The following is a 16346-nucleotide window of genomic DNA, read 5'->3' on the forward strand; positions in this document are numbered from 1 at the left end:
CACACTCCTCCCCATTCCTGTTACCTTCTATTCCTCCCAGATTTATGGGCAAGCAGCCTGCAGACAAGGGACTTTCACCTGCTTCTATCACCCTCCGACAACTGAAACTGCCCCAACACAAACAAAACACCCGGCAAGGCAATCTGCAGCTTTGGGTTCGGCAGAAAGGGAGCTAACAAAGCATATAGTACTGGCTGTTCCCAGCAAAGCACCCAAGAGGATTATTTTTTTTTAATGTCACCATTTAGTGAGTCCAGTAAAGCCACTTCACGGGAGTTGGGTGCCTGCCACAGGGTCTGCATGGGCATTAGTGGCTCCCGTACAACGTGCTGGGTACACAGACACTTGCTAGCTGGGCAGGTCCAAACCCCTCAGACTGCACACCAGAAACACCATTTGTTCTGAAAGACACCCTGTACTACCAAGGAAACTGCCAGAATAAAAATAATGGGTAAAATATGCAGCCTTCTGTAACGAAGCAAAGTTCCCAGAGAAATCAGTGGGGCTTTTGCCTAAACGAGAGGCAAGCCTTCTTCTCTGTTAATTTCAATGCCACCTTTCTGCATTACTCAGTAATTGACATTGCTAAAACTGCAAATGCTAGTATTCAGCCTCTTTTCACCTTTGATACTAACTATATATTTTGTATTTTATTCAGCTGCATTGTGGAAACAGAGGACAGGCAGCTCCTAACTCTCTGGGTCTTAGGAAACTAACACAAGTCGTGAATGTCAGATTTGTGGAGGTGAGGGCACATGCTTAACAGACACAAAGCAACTTCAGAAATGCTCTTATCCCTTTCAGGAACTGAGAAAACAACAAAAACTCCTCAATTTCTTCATTATAGCAAGTCACCTGAGCAACACATCCAGTATCTGGAGTTAGGAGCTTGCTTGCAGTGTTATCCACAACCAGCTGACTTGAGGTTGAACCCCACAGTCTGCACCCGTATGATAAATCATATTTTAAAACTCTGTTCCATAAGGATCATTTTCAAATGTAATGCAGTTTCCCATAACAATCTGATAAAGTTTAAACACATGTCAAAATGCAGTATATTAATTCACAAGTAAATTCTTTCACATGTAGCAATTACTTTTGTACCTCTGTGATATCACACATGCCACCCTCTTTGCATGTAATTATTAACTTGGAAGACAGTCTGCAAAAAGTCACTAAAATCTACCTGGTGGTTTAAGAAGAGCAAAGTGCACAGTGGTACACAGAACTTCAGGTTTAGCTTCCCAGGCTTAAAAAGATCAGGATCATTGCAGAAGCAAACTTACTGCTGAGAAGAGGTTTGCTTCTCCCAGAATATAGCCTTCTATCTTAGAAATAGCACTGGTGGACTCTAGAGGGAGCTGCATCCAGCCACAAGTAACCAAAATTAAACAACCAAGATAGGAAAGTCCATCAAGATAGGAAAAAATGGAAAGATGTCAATCACCACTCTTCCCTTCCACCAAGAAATCCACCTTGCACTCTTCAAACATTAACTTGAAGATTAAATTATAGGATTATTACTTACTGGCTCACGTACTCACACAATACAGCAGAGATTAAAACTAAAGGAAGCTTCATGATCCTCTTCAGTCCTTTTCTAGGTTTAGGGAAGTCCTGACTTTTGTTTCTTTCCCCACCTTTTCCTCCAACTCAGCCGCTTTCAGTCAACAAAAAGAGCCTCCTCTCCACTCCAAACTTACTCTGACAGACCTGCTCCTTTCCTTAGCCCCTGCCACCAACCTTCAGCTAAGCAACAAGGACAAGAGATCAAAGCACACGTATCACCAGCCCAAGACAGAAAGCAAGAAGCAATCAAGTCCACTGTGCCCTTGTACTGCAGCAGATGGAAGCATCTCATTAAAGGGTTCCTCAAAGAGCATCTATAGCCTCGGAGGGTGCCTTAACCTTGGGGTGCCCATCTACCCTCATTACTACCTGAAGACACACCTGTGAAAAGCTGCTTTCTAAAGGGAGTTGAGAGATTAAATAGGTATGTATTTTCTCATCCTCTTCTTAAGGAATGCATTTCATTTTCTAGTAGAGAGGGAGGACAACTTAAAACCAGTGTTTCCTAAGAGAAAATGGTGTGCAAAAGTAGAAGGTAAAAAGATTTCAGGTTGCTGGGACTAATCTCCACTTACTGATACAAGCAGGACCATCCAGTTCAAGTAAAAAGTGCAGGTAAATTATTTTTTAACGGTAGCTCCCCTTTTTTTTCTTCTTCTTCATTTTTCCTTCAGCAATATAGGCCTTTCTAAATCTGAATATAAAATTATATAGAATAGGATATCATTTAGCAGGGTATTATTTAGTAGACTTTCTCTGCCTTTCAGTTTTATACAGGTGAGTATAACATGACCTAATTTATAAGAATAATTTCAGGTGAAAAGCAAAAACTCATGTATATGAGCAGGAGAAGCCTGCTAAATGAACATTTATACCAAAGACTTTCCTCTTTTCCCCCGTAAGGACAGAAATTTGCTCTGTTCCTGACCCCACACATCCAGCTGGGGACTCCCACACACACCACAGTTTTGTTTTGTTCCAACACTTTGTTGGGGAAAAAAAAGATGGAACAACTTTGGGGTGGGAAGCACATGAATAACACAATCTCCCCAAATGAGCAGCAGCTCCCTGCACCTCAAGGATGCATTCATGTAGCATTCAAAAAAATGTTAACCCACACTTACACATGACTTTAAAAACAGATTTTCAAAATAATTTCAGCTTTAATAACTCCAGGTGCTAATGAACTTTCTAATAAGTATGGCATTAACTACTGATTTTTCCCATCAGATTAGACAAGGAAATTAACCAGGCAGCTACAAATCCATTTCACTTTCAATGTAATTGCACCCCATGCTGCATGCACCATGATGATGAGAGACAAAGAGCAACATAAAAGGAACATTACAATAAACAAAATCCATTCTTGTTATAATTTCGTGCCAGCATTTTTGTCCCGAACCACCAAGTGAAAATTGTACACAAAGCTGGTCTAGCAGTACTCCTTTAAATAAAAAGGCTTTCCTCTAGCAAGAGTTAAAGGAAAGAAAAGGTCTTTTTAAACCTGAATCAACAGTGGTTGTCATCTGAAGTCAAGTACTCCAGCCTTGGTATCTTGGGAAATTCAAAACTGTGAGTACCAAGTGGCACACTCATTTTCAAACAAAAAAACACCTATTGCAATACATTCTGGATCCTGCTTCAGAAACAAGAGGTAACTCTGTCATGAATCTGTCATGAAAATGTCATAGACAGGGATGAGCACAGTTTTAAGAGGCTAGGGTCTCTTTCCCTCTCACCAACCTCCTGTGCCAACATTTCAGAGGTTCTCAGACTTGGCCCTGGTGCCTTCACCCTATTAAGAAGCACTTGCATGTCCTCCACTCCCCTGTGACTTAAGATCCTGTACCACCAAGACATCTGTGCTCCTCATTCACTCCTCTAAGGGTCCATATGTCCCTAGAAACCCCACACAAAGCAGTTTTGCTTTGCCCAGCACTTTGACAGGAGGAGGAGGAGGAACAGTATGAATCTGAGGTGGGAAGAGGGAGCACAGATTGCCTCCATCTCCTCCTGTCCTCCACTAGTCAGAGGTGCCACACAGCAGAGCAAGCACATGCCCAGCCCTGCTGCAGAAAAAAAGAGGGAACGGGGAAGGAGAAAACAGGCAAAGTGGACAACATAGGGCAGAAGAGAAGGCCAACTGCATGCAGATTGTCATATCACAATAGTAGCATCCAATACGCTATTACGTGGTGTTGCCTGGTGTATCTGTACATTAAGAACTGCAGTATCAACATGGTACTGGAAGATTGTTTCTGGCTATACCCCAGAAGCACTGATTCCAACCCCTGTTTGCTGTACCACACACCTTGTAATGCAAACACAACTAGTAGCCTTTGAAAACAATGTCTGAATGACTGTGCTCATTAAGGCATCTTTCAGAGCACTGAAACAACCCGCTCTTCACACTTTTATCCCTGAACTACACTTTAAAGAAGTATTTAACCCATATGCTCAGAGGTAAGAAAACAAGCAACTTACCATCACTATTAATAGCAGAATTACAGCAATATGTATAAGAGAATTAATTCCAGCGACTTCAATCAGAATAATCCAAAGACATTCAGAAAGTGGAAAAACAGAGCACTACAGTGGGATTTGTTCAAACACTCAACAGCTTTCCTCGGGAAAGCTCTGAGGTATGAGCAGTCCCTGCATTTCAAATGATTTGTAAAATCCATATTGGAGGTTTGTTTCCTCTTGCTCAAATTAGCTTTTATTCCTACTGAGTTCTACACAGCCCTGAGCAACTACCAGGATCAGAGAAAAAGTGCAGGACTTGAAACAGCCCTTTATCTCTGCAGTCACCAGTATATCACATTTCTAGTGAAAAGAATTTAGGGAGTTAACAAAAAAGTTCTTAGCAGTCACGTACTGATATCACAAAATCAAACATGATAAAACAAGCATTGCTACCCACAAGTGATGAGAAAACAGATGCAGTGGGCAGGGATGACAAGGCTGGAAAAGCAGTGGAAGCCTCCAGCTAGGATTGAAGCGTGCTGCTAGGATGGGTGTGCAGTCTGGCAGCCACTGGGAAAGGGTTATAAGTATCAGGGTAGGTAAGTCCTAGAAGTGCTCCAGAAAAAAAAAGACTAAAGCTGCAAGTGCCCCTGCTCATGATGCTGAGGTTCATTAACTGACCACTGCTGAAGAAATGGACAAAGGATGAAAGCTATGAGGTTATTAACTCTCACTTATTCAGAGATATGCAGAAAACTAGCCTTCTGTGATGTTTTTCTTCCTTGCGGGCAGAGGGAGAAGGTTTAAGAACTGCTTTCATCAAGACTGAAAGTTTGTACCGTAAAGGTCCAAACTAAAGTAAGCTCTAGACTGCACCAAAACTGAAGACAGCACTCTCAATTACTAGAATGTAAAAAGAACTCCAAGAAAATTCTGAAACTGAAACCACCACAAGTATTAATTCCACAGACAACATATAACAAAAAAGACAAGAACAGGTTAAACATGCAAAATACAAGTCACTGCTAAGTCTGAGACTATACTATCCACCATCACCAGGTGTGGATCACATTACATTAACCCTGGAAGGTTCTTAAGTAATTTGAGTCACCATCAAAACACGGAAAACTTACGTTCCTAAAACAAAGCCACTATTCTGCAAGCAAGCAGCAAAAATGTTGGTTTTATAATTTCTGGAATCACTATTATTTAAAAGTAGTAACCAGTTTCAGTTTGGACAAAATGTATATGCATCCTGTTGCCCTTCCAAGGAAATAATTGTGAAAGATTAATAATCTTCTAAATCTTGTAGTGCTAGAAATATGCTCATTCACGAGGGAAGGATGCCCCCCAGGATCCCCAAGGAAACATCTACAGAACAACCACAATACCAGAAGAGGAGGAGAACAGCACAGCTGGGAACAGGGAGAACCAAGTTTTAACAGAAATTATTAAAATTAAGCTTTTAAAAAGCTTCATTGTATAAACATTAGAACACTTCCTTCCTTCTTGTGAATAGAAGTAGTTGTCTGTTACCTAAGTAGATCTTTATGAATGAGGGTCATCTACAAAGAGACGGGACTATAAACATCAGATGGGCAAAATAAAACGATCCTCTTAATTCTGAAGTTAGCTATATTTCATAGGCCAAATAGCAGGAGACGGGTTTTATATTAGATCTAAGGTAATACAGATGTCAAATAACATTTCTGAGGCAGTATGTAGCTGTGAAGAGATATCAAGAAAGCAGAGTGGACACCTCCACAGAAAACAATAATTATACAGCTAAGCACACAGAAAGCATCCTGATACCCTGGCAGACAGAATTAAAGCGGAAACAGTCTGAAACCTCAAAGGCAATCTAGCTTTGCTCAGATTGTGTAAGAGAAAGTTTTTCCTGTACCTAATGAACAACTATAAAAAATGTTATGTTAGTTATGTATAAATTGCCTTTTTACTCTGCCTCATTATTTCCTAATTTGTTAAAATTTATTTTTAATAAGTCACTAAAGAAATATAAAGCATAAACATGTTTCTAGTGTTTTTAGATGAAAGTAAACAGCTGTCATTACTGTTAGCGATGTTCTGATATAACTACATTAATTTTGTTTGCTTTGGAAACAATAATCCTGACAAACAATTATGAGTGTTCAGCCACAACAGTAAAGATGTAGATCATAAAATACATAGGTCTATGATAAAATAACTATGGGGAATGACCCACTTGGGCATGACTTACAGCCACTCCTCTCTGTTAATAAGTTTGTCCACAACGTCACGCTTCCTATTGCTCTGCTGGGCACAGGTTCCCATGAACAAAGTGACAAGGTCACCATCAGTCTCTTCAACACAAAGTAATCTGTGACCCCATAACTCCATCTCATGGGAATTCCCTTGTTTCTTACCTGAACTAACACTTCCATTTCTGCTACTTTCCCATTAGAAAAAGTCATCACGTGAATAAAACCAGAGGAATAAAATTAATTTGTGTAAGCTTTATATAAGTATTTTAAATCAAAACAGAGTCTTCAAGGATCACATGGCTGAAGGAATTTAAAAAAAACCCAAACAAACAACACTTAAGGACAACAGTGTACTCTGAAACCAAAAATACTTTAGTAACTAGAATAAGACAGAAGTATCTGTCTTTAATACATTCCATGCTATGAAAAGGAAGACTATTCTCGGTAGGTTTAAGTAGGTGCAATCAAAAATCTGCACACCCTTTGAAATTATTAAAAATCACAATTTTAAAGGAAGCAAATACAGCATCCCGCTAGGCTCAGTATGTTGTTTTATGATACAAGGAATTTGGTGGCAATTGCAGCATGGGGAACTCCCACCTGAGCCACACAGGCCTGTCTACATACCCTAGAACATCAGCCCTTCTGCTGGACCAACAAACATATTTCTAGGAACATGCCATGAACCAGACCAGTTATCTAATCTTTCTTAACTGTAACCTACACAGCACAGGTCCACCAACAGCTATACTGGTCCTAACTGAAGAGGAGAGTGGGGCAGCTATAACTAGGTGAGGATAGAAGGTGACAACTTACTTAGTGAGCACTGCCACCTTTCATATTGTAACACACAAACAAACAAAAATAAACCCAACCTGTATGCTGTCAGCAAATAACACTTTCCAGTTGTTAAAGATGATTATTATAAGTAAGAAATAACTGATCATAGTTTCCATTAAATTGTTTACCTATAGGCAAGTCAGTGATGTACACATATTTAATTTCACCAGAACCTTTTAATAATGCAAGTAATTATAAACTGATTTATTTACTACTTTATATAATTGCTTCTCCAGAATCTGAAGCTATTTTAAAAATTCTATCCTCCTTAAAATTTATGCTTGTGGCTTGTTTTCATGATGGAAATTTTTTTTGGCCAGGAATCCAAATTTAACCTATATTAAATCCCTACTTAAACACAACACCCACATAAGCACTTCTCCCTACCAAGAGCTGGACAAATCCTAACCCTTATTCTATCTACCAAGGTGTCACTCACTGAAATTATTAACACCACTTTTGCACAACAAATGTATGCAGAGATTCACAACCCCATTCACTTACCACTCTCATCAAGTAAGTCTTCTTCGTCATCCCCATCGTTGTCCTCCTCCATCGCCTCCTCCTCATCTTCCTCCTCCTCCTCTTCCATATCCTCCTGCTCCAAGTCCGGGTCCAGGTCCGGATCACTCCCTGAGATTGACTCGTCTGACATGATTCCCAGTGGTGCTCCTTGTGCATTACCTGCTCATGTTCTACCGTGAGGCAGCCCTGTGAGAAAAGAAGAGAGGTACAGAATGAGCCCAGTAAATCCCAACCGTTGAGCCTCAAGGCTCAAAATCATAGCAGGATTACTGCATATAAAAACACAAATCTGCCATCAGTCTTTTAAATAACAGTTATATCAGACTGTGCACAAAATCCTGTGTAGAAAATGGATGCCATAAGCAATGTATCATAATGATATAGGCCCAGCATTGTAGAATCAATATCAGAACCAATCTATCAACTAATCACTCAAAAATCTACCTCTTTCTTGGTATCCTAGACAAGTACAGAGACGGATTCCTAGTATCAATCTGTGATTATACAAAGACACAGAAATAAATTATGTGAACAATTTCAGAACACTACCATCCAAACATGAAGCACAGAAAAAAGGATCCATCTCAGAATCCCATATGGATACCTGTTACCCTGATCCCTGCAAACACCATCGCAGTATGCAGACCGTGGGCTGCAGACAGCAGCCACCCTCCTGACTTAGCGGTACCTGCTGTGAAGGTCACCCAGCTGCTCATCACAGCCTGTCTGAAGTCTCTGTTCCAACCAACGGAACAGGCAGCATTACCTTAATAACGGTACAGAGAGAAGATAACAAAGATCCAGTTTTTAAAGGTTGTACGTCCCTTTGTAAAGCAGGGGAAGGAGAAAAGTAAACACAAAGGAAGGACGGATCAGAGAAAATTTGCATTTCCTTTCTCTAAAGGACAAGAACCGAAGCTGGCTGTTACGCTACTCTAGCACATCACAGCAGAAATCATGGTACAAACCAACAATACAGCCTAAAGAGAGGGCCAGGCCAACTACAAAGTCACAAGTTTATCTGTTCAAATCATGCACTGTCACTTCTGGACAGTGCTGGTTACTCCTGGGTACTCCCCTTCCATACACAAAGAATTATCATAAAGAATCTGTGTAAGACGGATGAAAAGAAAGAAATACAACCAAGAAAGGAAAATAAAGAAGGCATTTTGATCTCAAGGAACATAAAGCAAAGGATGTGTTCAAAAATCAAGCCTCACAAGAATTACTACCCACACATTCCCCAGAAAGCTTTAAAGAAAGATGAAGGAAACATTTGTCACTCATTTTCCACTGCTCCCTACTTACACCATGTTTCCAGTGTAAACTATAAGCTAATCAACCACTTAAAAAAAACAAACAAACAAAAACTTCTAAGCAGATAAGGCAGCATACATATCTACAAACACTTTAAGAGAAAGAAAAATTTCATTTTCTGCTGTGTTGCAGCAGTAACTAGATAAGCTCAGAAACTTGAAGGTTAAAGACACAACTCAAGCCCTCTGTGGCAGGGCTGAACATCTAACTGTTAAGTATGCTGAACTATTCCAGCTGAAGTCATGAGTTCCTGCGTTGCCTCTCTCAGCTCCTCAATAACATTGGAAAGTGTCTGAAAGAAAATAAACACAAGGGAAGAACGGGCTTTGCAGAGATTGGCATTGGAATAGGAAGCCTTTCACTACTAGGTCCCAGGAGCACTTTACCACCAGGCAGAGACAACTGAAGTCCCTACACTATTACACATGTCACACAAAATAAGTTGGATTAGTCAAGCAGATGGTAGAAAAGGCCAAAATCTAAATTAGCTCGAGTGGAACTGTGCCAGTTTACACAAGCCAAAGAGATTGATTCAGCTCTGTGCTCTGGTGGTAGGCAGGTACCGAGCTCTGTTGCTTTCAGTCCGCTGCAACACAGTGACCCCCGGGGCAATGCAAGGTCCAGAACTGCTTATTTTCTGACGTCTGGTGACCAGTCAGGAACTGCAGACACAAAGCAATCTATTATCAGAAGTTTTTTCCTGACAAATGCTGTGCTGAAATCTATGTGTATTTCAAAACAGTGGCTTATTTTTACTTTTAAATAGCAACAATGTTCCCTTCCAGATGATACTCAGCCGTAAGGAAAACAAACATTGTTTTACTCTTTAGCAGTTGTACTCAAACCTATAACTGTAAAGCTACATGTTTCCTTACCTTTCAGGAGGAGATAGTAGTGTTACCTTTGTGGATCTGTGCTGGTCACCAGGGATTTCAAGGGGATTTATTTATTCCCATCTTGTCCATACTGTGCTATAAAGCACCTTGCACACTACCTGCTGGCAACAGTATCAACAGAAGCATGCGAAAAATTTCCACGTTTTACTATCTCAGCAAACTAAGCACCAACCAAAAAATAACCAGAGGAAATACAAACACTAAAAAAGCAGGAATTAATTCTCATCTACAATGGGAAAAGCAAAAGTGCTGTAATGCCACTAAATGCTCCAGGTCAAAGAATGACACATGATACAGTTTCTCCCATCAGTATCCTCCTGTGTGTCATCTCTCATGTTTCATCATTTGTCGCAGAACCTTAAAAAAAAAAAAAAAAAAAAAAAAACATAAAACACTTTCTAAAATTTGTTTAAAGGAAAGGATATGGATCCTTGTATTTCTATAAATAAAATCAAATCCAGTGGAGAGCAGCTATCTCTCAGACTAGAGTACAAAAGGGCTCAAATCTAAGCTTTATTTTCATTTAGCAGTAAGTACGTGTTCTGTATAAGCTAACTCTTGACATCCGTTCAGCAGCCCCAGCCATATGCAGGAGCGTTCAACATTAGCTTTCAAAAAGACTTAATTAAATCTTGCAGAAGCTGGGTGAGACAAAGATGTTTAACTCCTCTGCGCCTACTGACATGCAGCTGTCTGTCTTCCTCTCTCCCATCCTCCTCCTCAGCTCTGGCAGCTCTGCAGCTGCTCTCGGGGTCTCGGGAGGGCTCCCACCCTGCCCGGTGCCACCGGGAGCAGGCGGCAGGGACACGGCACGCAGGCAGGTAGGCATTACACAGCCGCAAGACCGCCCTCGTTTCTCACACCGATCTGACCCAGTTCGGAGCCTTCCACCAAGGGGAATTACACAACAGGGCCAGCTTGTAGCTGTCGCTACTGTTTTATGGCTGAGTTATTCCAACCTGCCCCATCACTTGCCTTTGCGCACACAGGCACACCGTGCTCAACGTTTAATCGCTGTAGCAAGGGCGCTTTGCAAGAGATAAACAGATTACCTCCAACTAATCAAAGTTACCGTTTGTCTGGACTTTCCAGCTGTCCCACATTATATCAACCCATGAGCCTCCTGCCCTGCTGCAAAAAGGGAAGCTGCACCCCGAGCAGTATGCCAGAAGGAGGGTTACCAGCACCAAGAGATACAAACCAAACCTGCTGCACCATAATTTACAACAGAAACCCAGAATTCCGTACAGTACAGGGCCCAGTTCAACACATGGTGAGGCCCTTGAGAAAACGGGGTGGGGTATTAGGTGAAAACACTTTGAAAAATTCCTCTTGCTTACTCAGGAAGGAGAAAAGAGCTGTCATGTTTATCCTACCCAGGAAGTTAAACCCTGTAATCAACTGCACATCAAATTAACATCCAAGACAGCTTCTCTCATGTATTATGTCCTGTCTTTCAACAAAGATAAAAATAGTTCTGAAGTTTTCTGGGCTTTGCTTTTTTAAGGTAGAACATTTCAGATAGTAAGTAAATGCCATGTGGTGATGACTGCCTCCTCCTCAGCCTGCACAGAAAAGAGGCTCAGTTCTAGATGAGAAAACTTCAAGGGCTTGCAGATTTGGACACATTTCTGTTGCCCTGGTGTTTTTCTTTCACTCTGCAAAGGTTTAAAATCAACATTTTTCCTTACATACAAAGTTAAGAGAAAAATGTGAAAGTGAACTTTCTCCCATCTAAGTGATAGTTTTGCACCACAGGGTCATGCATGCCATGAGCCACACTATTAAGTGAAACAGCAGACATCATGGGATCTGGTGACTTTGCCCATTTCTATACATCATCACTTTCATCAGAGGACTCATCAGCACTATAAAAACTAAACTATTATTTAATTAACTATTGCAAATACAAACAAGTAAAAAGGAAGGATGCAGGGCAGGGCAGACTGGAGTCCTTCCCCACATGAGCAAGGAGGCGCGGAATTCCACAGTACCCCCAGGAAGCCACAGAAGCCAAAGTGGCTTTGCAGAAGCTCTTTGTCTACTACGACACAAGTGATTTAGGCACAGGACATGCTCATTCCTGAGTATGCACCTGTCCCATACAAATCCCCTCAGAAAGGGCAGGTTTAACACTAATGCTACTACGGTGCTGAATAGTAAAGAGGATTCTATCACCTCCCCAACCTCCAGCCAAGCCCAATATCTGGGACTCATCAAGATTTGTTGCTTAAAGCCTGTTTTGTAATCAAGACTTCACATTGGTCATTGTGGTGCCTGGCCACAGAAACAGGATCAAGCATGCTGGCAAATCACAAGAGGATTTGCACAGACAGTTTAATAAAACCAGTTATTTCAAAGTCAGTGCAGTATAACACTCTCCAGTCTCTGCTATACAGTCATGTTTTATGGTAATAATAATTTCATTTATCTTTTTTATTTGGCAGCAAAACAGCAAAATGGTTAGTTGGGGCCATAAGATTCCTCTTACACACTCAGCTCACACACAAACACTTCAAACTGGATGTATATGAAGGTAACTGCTGGCTCCTGGGGAAAAATCTCATCTTCTTGCTAGATTGCTGCTAGCACAGTTTTGGTACCTTATAGGTAGCCTTCAATAACTAATGGAAAATTATTATAAAGAATAGAGATGGATCATTGAAAAGTCATGAGCTTAAGCTTCTCTGTATGATAAAAAAAATCTTGTAACAGTTTGCAAGGAATAACTTGCAATGTTATTGCAAAATAACAATGAATACTTTCCTGTTCAGTTTAAAAACCAATTAAGAAATAAACCCAAGATCAGTGGGTTTAGACAGTTTGATTGTAACAAACATTAGAATTTCTCTAATTTATGTTACGTAACATACTAACATCTCTATTTTACATTATCATGTAAAAAAAGGTGGGGGAAGGGGGGAATCACTTAAAAGGATAAATATTTTCTCATAAGATCCAACAGTGTTACTGACCAATATGAGTCTAGCAGATCCCCTATAAGTTTTTAACAAAGCAAATTTAAGCGTTTACTGAAAAACAACAGAAACTTCTTTCCCCCAGCTACAACCCCCACAACTTGCTTTGAAAGCCATCCTTAATTGATTAGTTGGTGATTTTAATCCCTTCTTCCTTTGCAGTCTGAGACTGTTAAGACTCAAGCAATAGTTTTTCAGCTGTGACTCACGGATAACTTGTGGCCACACACTGCTAGCTGGGAAGGAAGAAAGCCATTCTCCTCCTTCATTTCCTCTTGTTCAAATTACAAGAAAACTAAGTGACATTGATCCCCTCTAAGTGATGTGTTTACTACAGGAATATTAAACTGAAGAAAGGAAAAAGGAGCAGCCTGTGAAAACATAAATTGGAGAGCATCTCCTTGTACTGGACCACCCTTCTGAGGAAGGCAAGTGTGCTTCTCCCCACCCCATGTAAACATAGGCATGACACATCTAGTCTTCGCCCACATTTGATGCAAGTCTTAAGGAGCCCACTGTGATTTGTGGGGAGCAGGAATCAAGGGAAAAAAGTAACAGAGTGTTTTAAAAACCACTTCCGTATATCAGTTTTGGGAGGGCTGCAAGACCCGGTCTTTTATTCTCACTAGGTTAACAAACCTTACTAAAAGGCATCATAATACTAAAAACAGCCTGAAACTGGTTGTGCCCTGACGACAAAAACAACAAAGCTGCTGCAAGAAGGGGTGGGAGAAAGCAAAAAAAAAAACACAAACACACCAAAACCAATGTAAAACCAACCTATAAAGAAAGAAAAGGGAGAGCTAATCCTTCCCCTCTGCTGACATGACAGTGCTGGAACAGAGAACGTGACAATGAACATTACATAAGGCCTGGCTCCCACTGCGATCCTGAACAAAAAGAGCTCACGTGAGTCAATGGCAGCATCTGCAGATCATTACACAACCTGGGCTGGTGGCAGCGGCACACACCGGTGTCATCCACCAACCGCTGCGGGAACCTCCTGGCACAGGGTCCTTTCTTGCCTGCGCTTCAGAAGGGATGCGGGTATGCCCTAGTGCCTGTAGTGTCAACATTTTGTAACCTTTAAAGAAGAAAACTGAATGCTCTTCTTAAGATGTCAGTGATCACTTCCAGAGACTTTGTAAGGCACTGACAAGTTTTTTACCTCAGGACAGAGCCAGCAGAAATGGGCAAATTATTTTTGTGTTTGTGTATATGTATGTATACAATTATTTGCCTAAAAAATGTTGCATATAAATCAGCTCTTTCCTTCAAAATATTCAAAATATCCTCACCAGTGAACTGAACCACCCTATCTAGAAGAGCAGTTTGTCTTGTACTGCATAAAAGTTCAGGCCGAGGCAAGAAGCATGTGATTGGTTTTGCTTCCAGTAACTACTGATATTCATTTGAATTAACACCATCACAAATGAACAAAAATCTTGTCTCTTACTTCACAGAATCTCTATTTATGTTTTTAGCTCTGGCAACTTTTGTATAAATGGCGCTTGCATTCGCTGCTGAAGAAAACGTTGAGAAAAGGAAACTTTCTTTCCTCGATCACTGTTTCTGCTTTCAAAGAAAACAGCATTTCAACACAAAAGCCCCTTTCAAGTGTGCTTTTACAGGTTTTGCCCTGGTGCTATAGCTATAGAAAAACAACCAGTACCTGTGACAGGAGTAAAATCCCACAAAAAGTTTTCAAATGATGGGGAAGATTCAACAGTAGAGCATAGTATGTCAGGATTCCATTCAATACATTTTATATAGCAGATTAAGTTGGGGCAAATTTGACTACCCTGCATTAATGATAACCATTCTCAGATTCCAAAAGATAGATTTAAAAAGTCAGCTCAGGGAAGAGTTATGGCAAGCCTTCTCTTTGTGAGTACCAAAACTACGTCAAGGCCTGAGCCAATTCCCAGAAGCAAGGAAGATCCAGATAACTGAAAGATCCCTCTGCGAGTTTAAGCTCTTGTTATACATAGGTGCCAGAGAAGAAGTTATGTAATAAATCAAGAATAAATTACATAAACAGAAGCAGTGGAACAGAGGAGTGAAAAGGCAAAGAGCTAATCCCCTCTCAAGTGAAGATCAGTCACTGTCACTCTACGAAGACAAGCTATGGCTTTGGTCATTGAGATATGCTAACATCGTGGCTTACCTCCTTGAAGAGTATCCCACAGAAACAGACTGATATAGCTCATAAGCAATGTATTCATCTTTCAGAATGAAGAAAATTGCACATTTTCCCAATGCTGAAAGGCCTGGCTGATCGATCCTGTTTTCTCAGTATTGCCCCATCCACATAGGCTTCTTTTTTTGCCTCCCAGAGAGGCACATTTCATTACAGGGGAATGACTCGCCGCCTTTGACTGTGTCTCTGCTCAGGAAACAAGCTTTCCCACCAGCAGCGGTCCAGGGCAACCCACCATCCTCTGTGAGACACACTCCAGTCACATTGCACACTGTCATCAACAGATCACAAAGCAAACACAACTTAACTCCTCCTTTGTTTATATGGCTGCTATTCACTACAAAGAGTTGCAGACAACTGGGAGTTTGTTTTCGATCTTCCTCTTCAGAACTGGACTTAAAACATGGGGGGTTTGGTTTATGCAGTTTTTAGAAAAAGGAAGAATCCAACATGGTTTTGTTCCTCTTTATTCCCTGCCCCACCTCCAGCAATGATAATTACACTACCGATGAGAAAGTATTACTTATGCCACCTACAGTTTACCAAAGAAACTTGAACACAAGCAAAAAAAGAAAGAAGAAAACCAAAAAATCCTGAAGTAGGAGGAAATTGAAATAAACAGTTTTGAACTCGCATGATGTGAAGATGACAATTAGCATATGTTAGACCCAAGTTGCTCCAGTCTGTCAAGCAATCAGACATTAAACTAATTTTTATTGGATTCCACTGTAGATTAAAAATCCATTAAAGGATTAAAAAATGTCAGAAACATGGGTTTCTTTCATGGTCATTCCCTCTAACAGAGCATTCTATTTGCACAGTACTGGAAAAATTCACAGTAAGTGCCACTTATAAAGGCCACTTTTCTGCTGGTTTTGAGAACAAAGTCACCAAAACCCATTGATTGTTGTCTTCCCCACTAAACAGGTCAAAATAAAACACTCACACCAATCCTTATCTGTCCTGCACAAAATTGTTTGGATAGCACTTAGGATTAACACTATAGGCAGTTCACATGGAAAGCAACTGAATTAAATTGCCTCCTGTGGTTTTGTCCTTAGCAATGGAAGTGCCACTTTGGTTGTGTTTTGCTGGTTCAAAACCTCCCAATGGTTTGGACAGGCCTGCAAGGGAAAAGAACACACCTTACTGCCTCTCACCATACCATACAAAAAATCCAACACACTGTTCAGAGGATCATCTGCATACACACAGAAAAACATCCCAATTAAAGATAGTAATATTATTTCACAAAATAAATTGAGCTGTAAGTCTCATAATGTACATATTACGTTTTTAGCTTATAAAATTG

The 16346-nt window shown here is 40.6% G+C and overlaps 1 protein-coding gene across 5 annotated transcripts in view; it reads right to left on the reverse strand.

The window, feature by feature from the left end:
• Positions 1-16346, reverse strand: part of RAD54L2 (RAD54 like 2) — a 68547-nt gene that overhangs the window by 37714 nt on the left and 14487 nt on the right. For 2 of the 5 annotated variants that reach the window (XM_042799383.1, XM_042799378.1), the window contains exons 1-3: positions 10540-10669; positions 9836-10213; positions 7623-7829 (exon numbers count right to left, since the gene is read on the reverse strand). In XM_042799383.1, the coding sequence (XP_042655317.1) occupies positions 7623-7773 (151 nt within the window). In that variant the 5' untranslated portion in view covers positions 7774-7829; positions 9836-10213; positions 10540-10669. Of the gene's footprint in view, positions 1-7622; positions 7830-8331; positions 9447-9523; positions 9809-9835; positions 10214-10539; positions 10670-16346 lie in introns of those variants that run through there. The other 3 variants (XM_042799381.1, XM_042799380.1, XM_042799379.1) reach the window with 3 other exon arrangements.

Source organism: Tyto alba, unplaced genomic scaffold, assembly GCF_018691265.1.
Source record: "Tyto alba isolate M040663 unplaced genomic scaffold, T.alba_DEE_v4.0 Super-Scaffold_3, whole genome shotgun sequence".
NCBI classification, from domain to species: domain Eukaryota; kingdom Metazoa; phylum Chordata; class Aves; order Strigiformes; family Tytonidae; genus Tyto; species Tyto alba.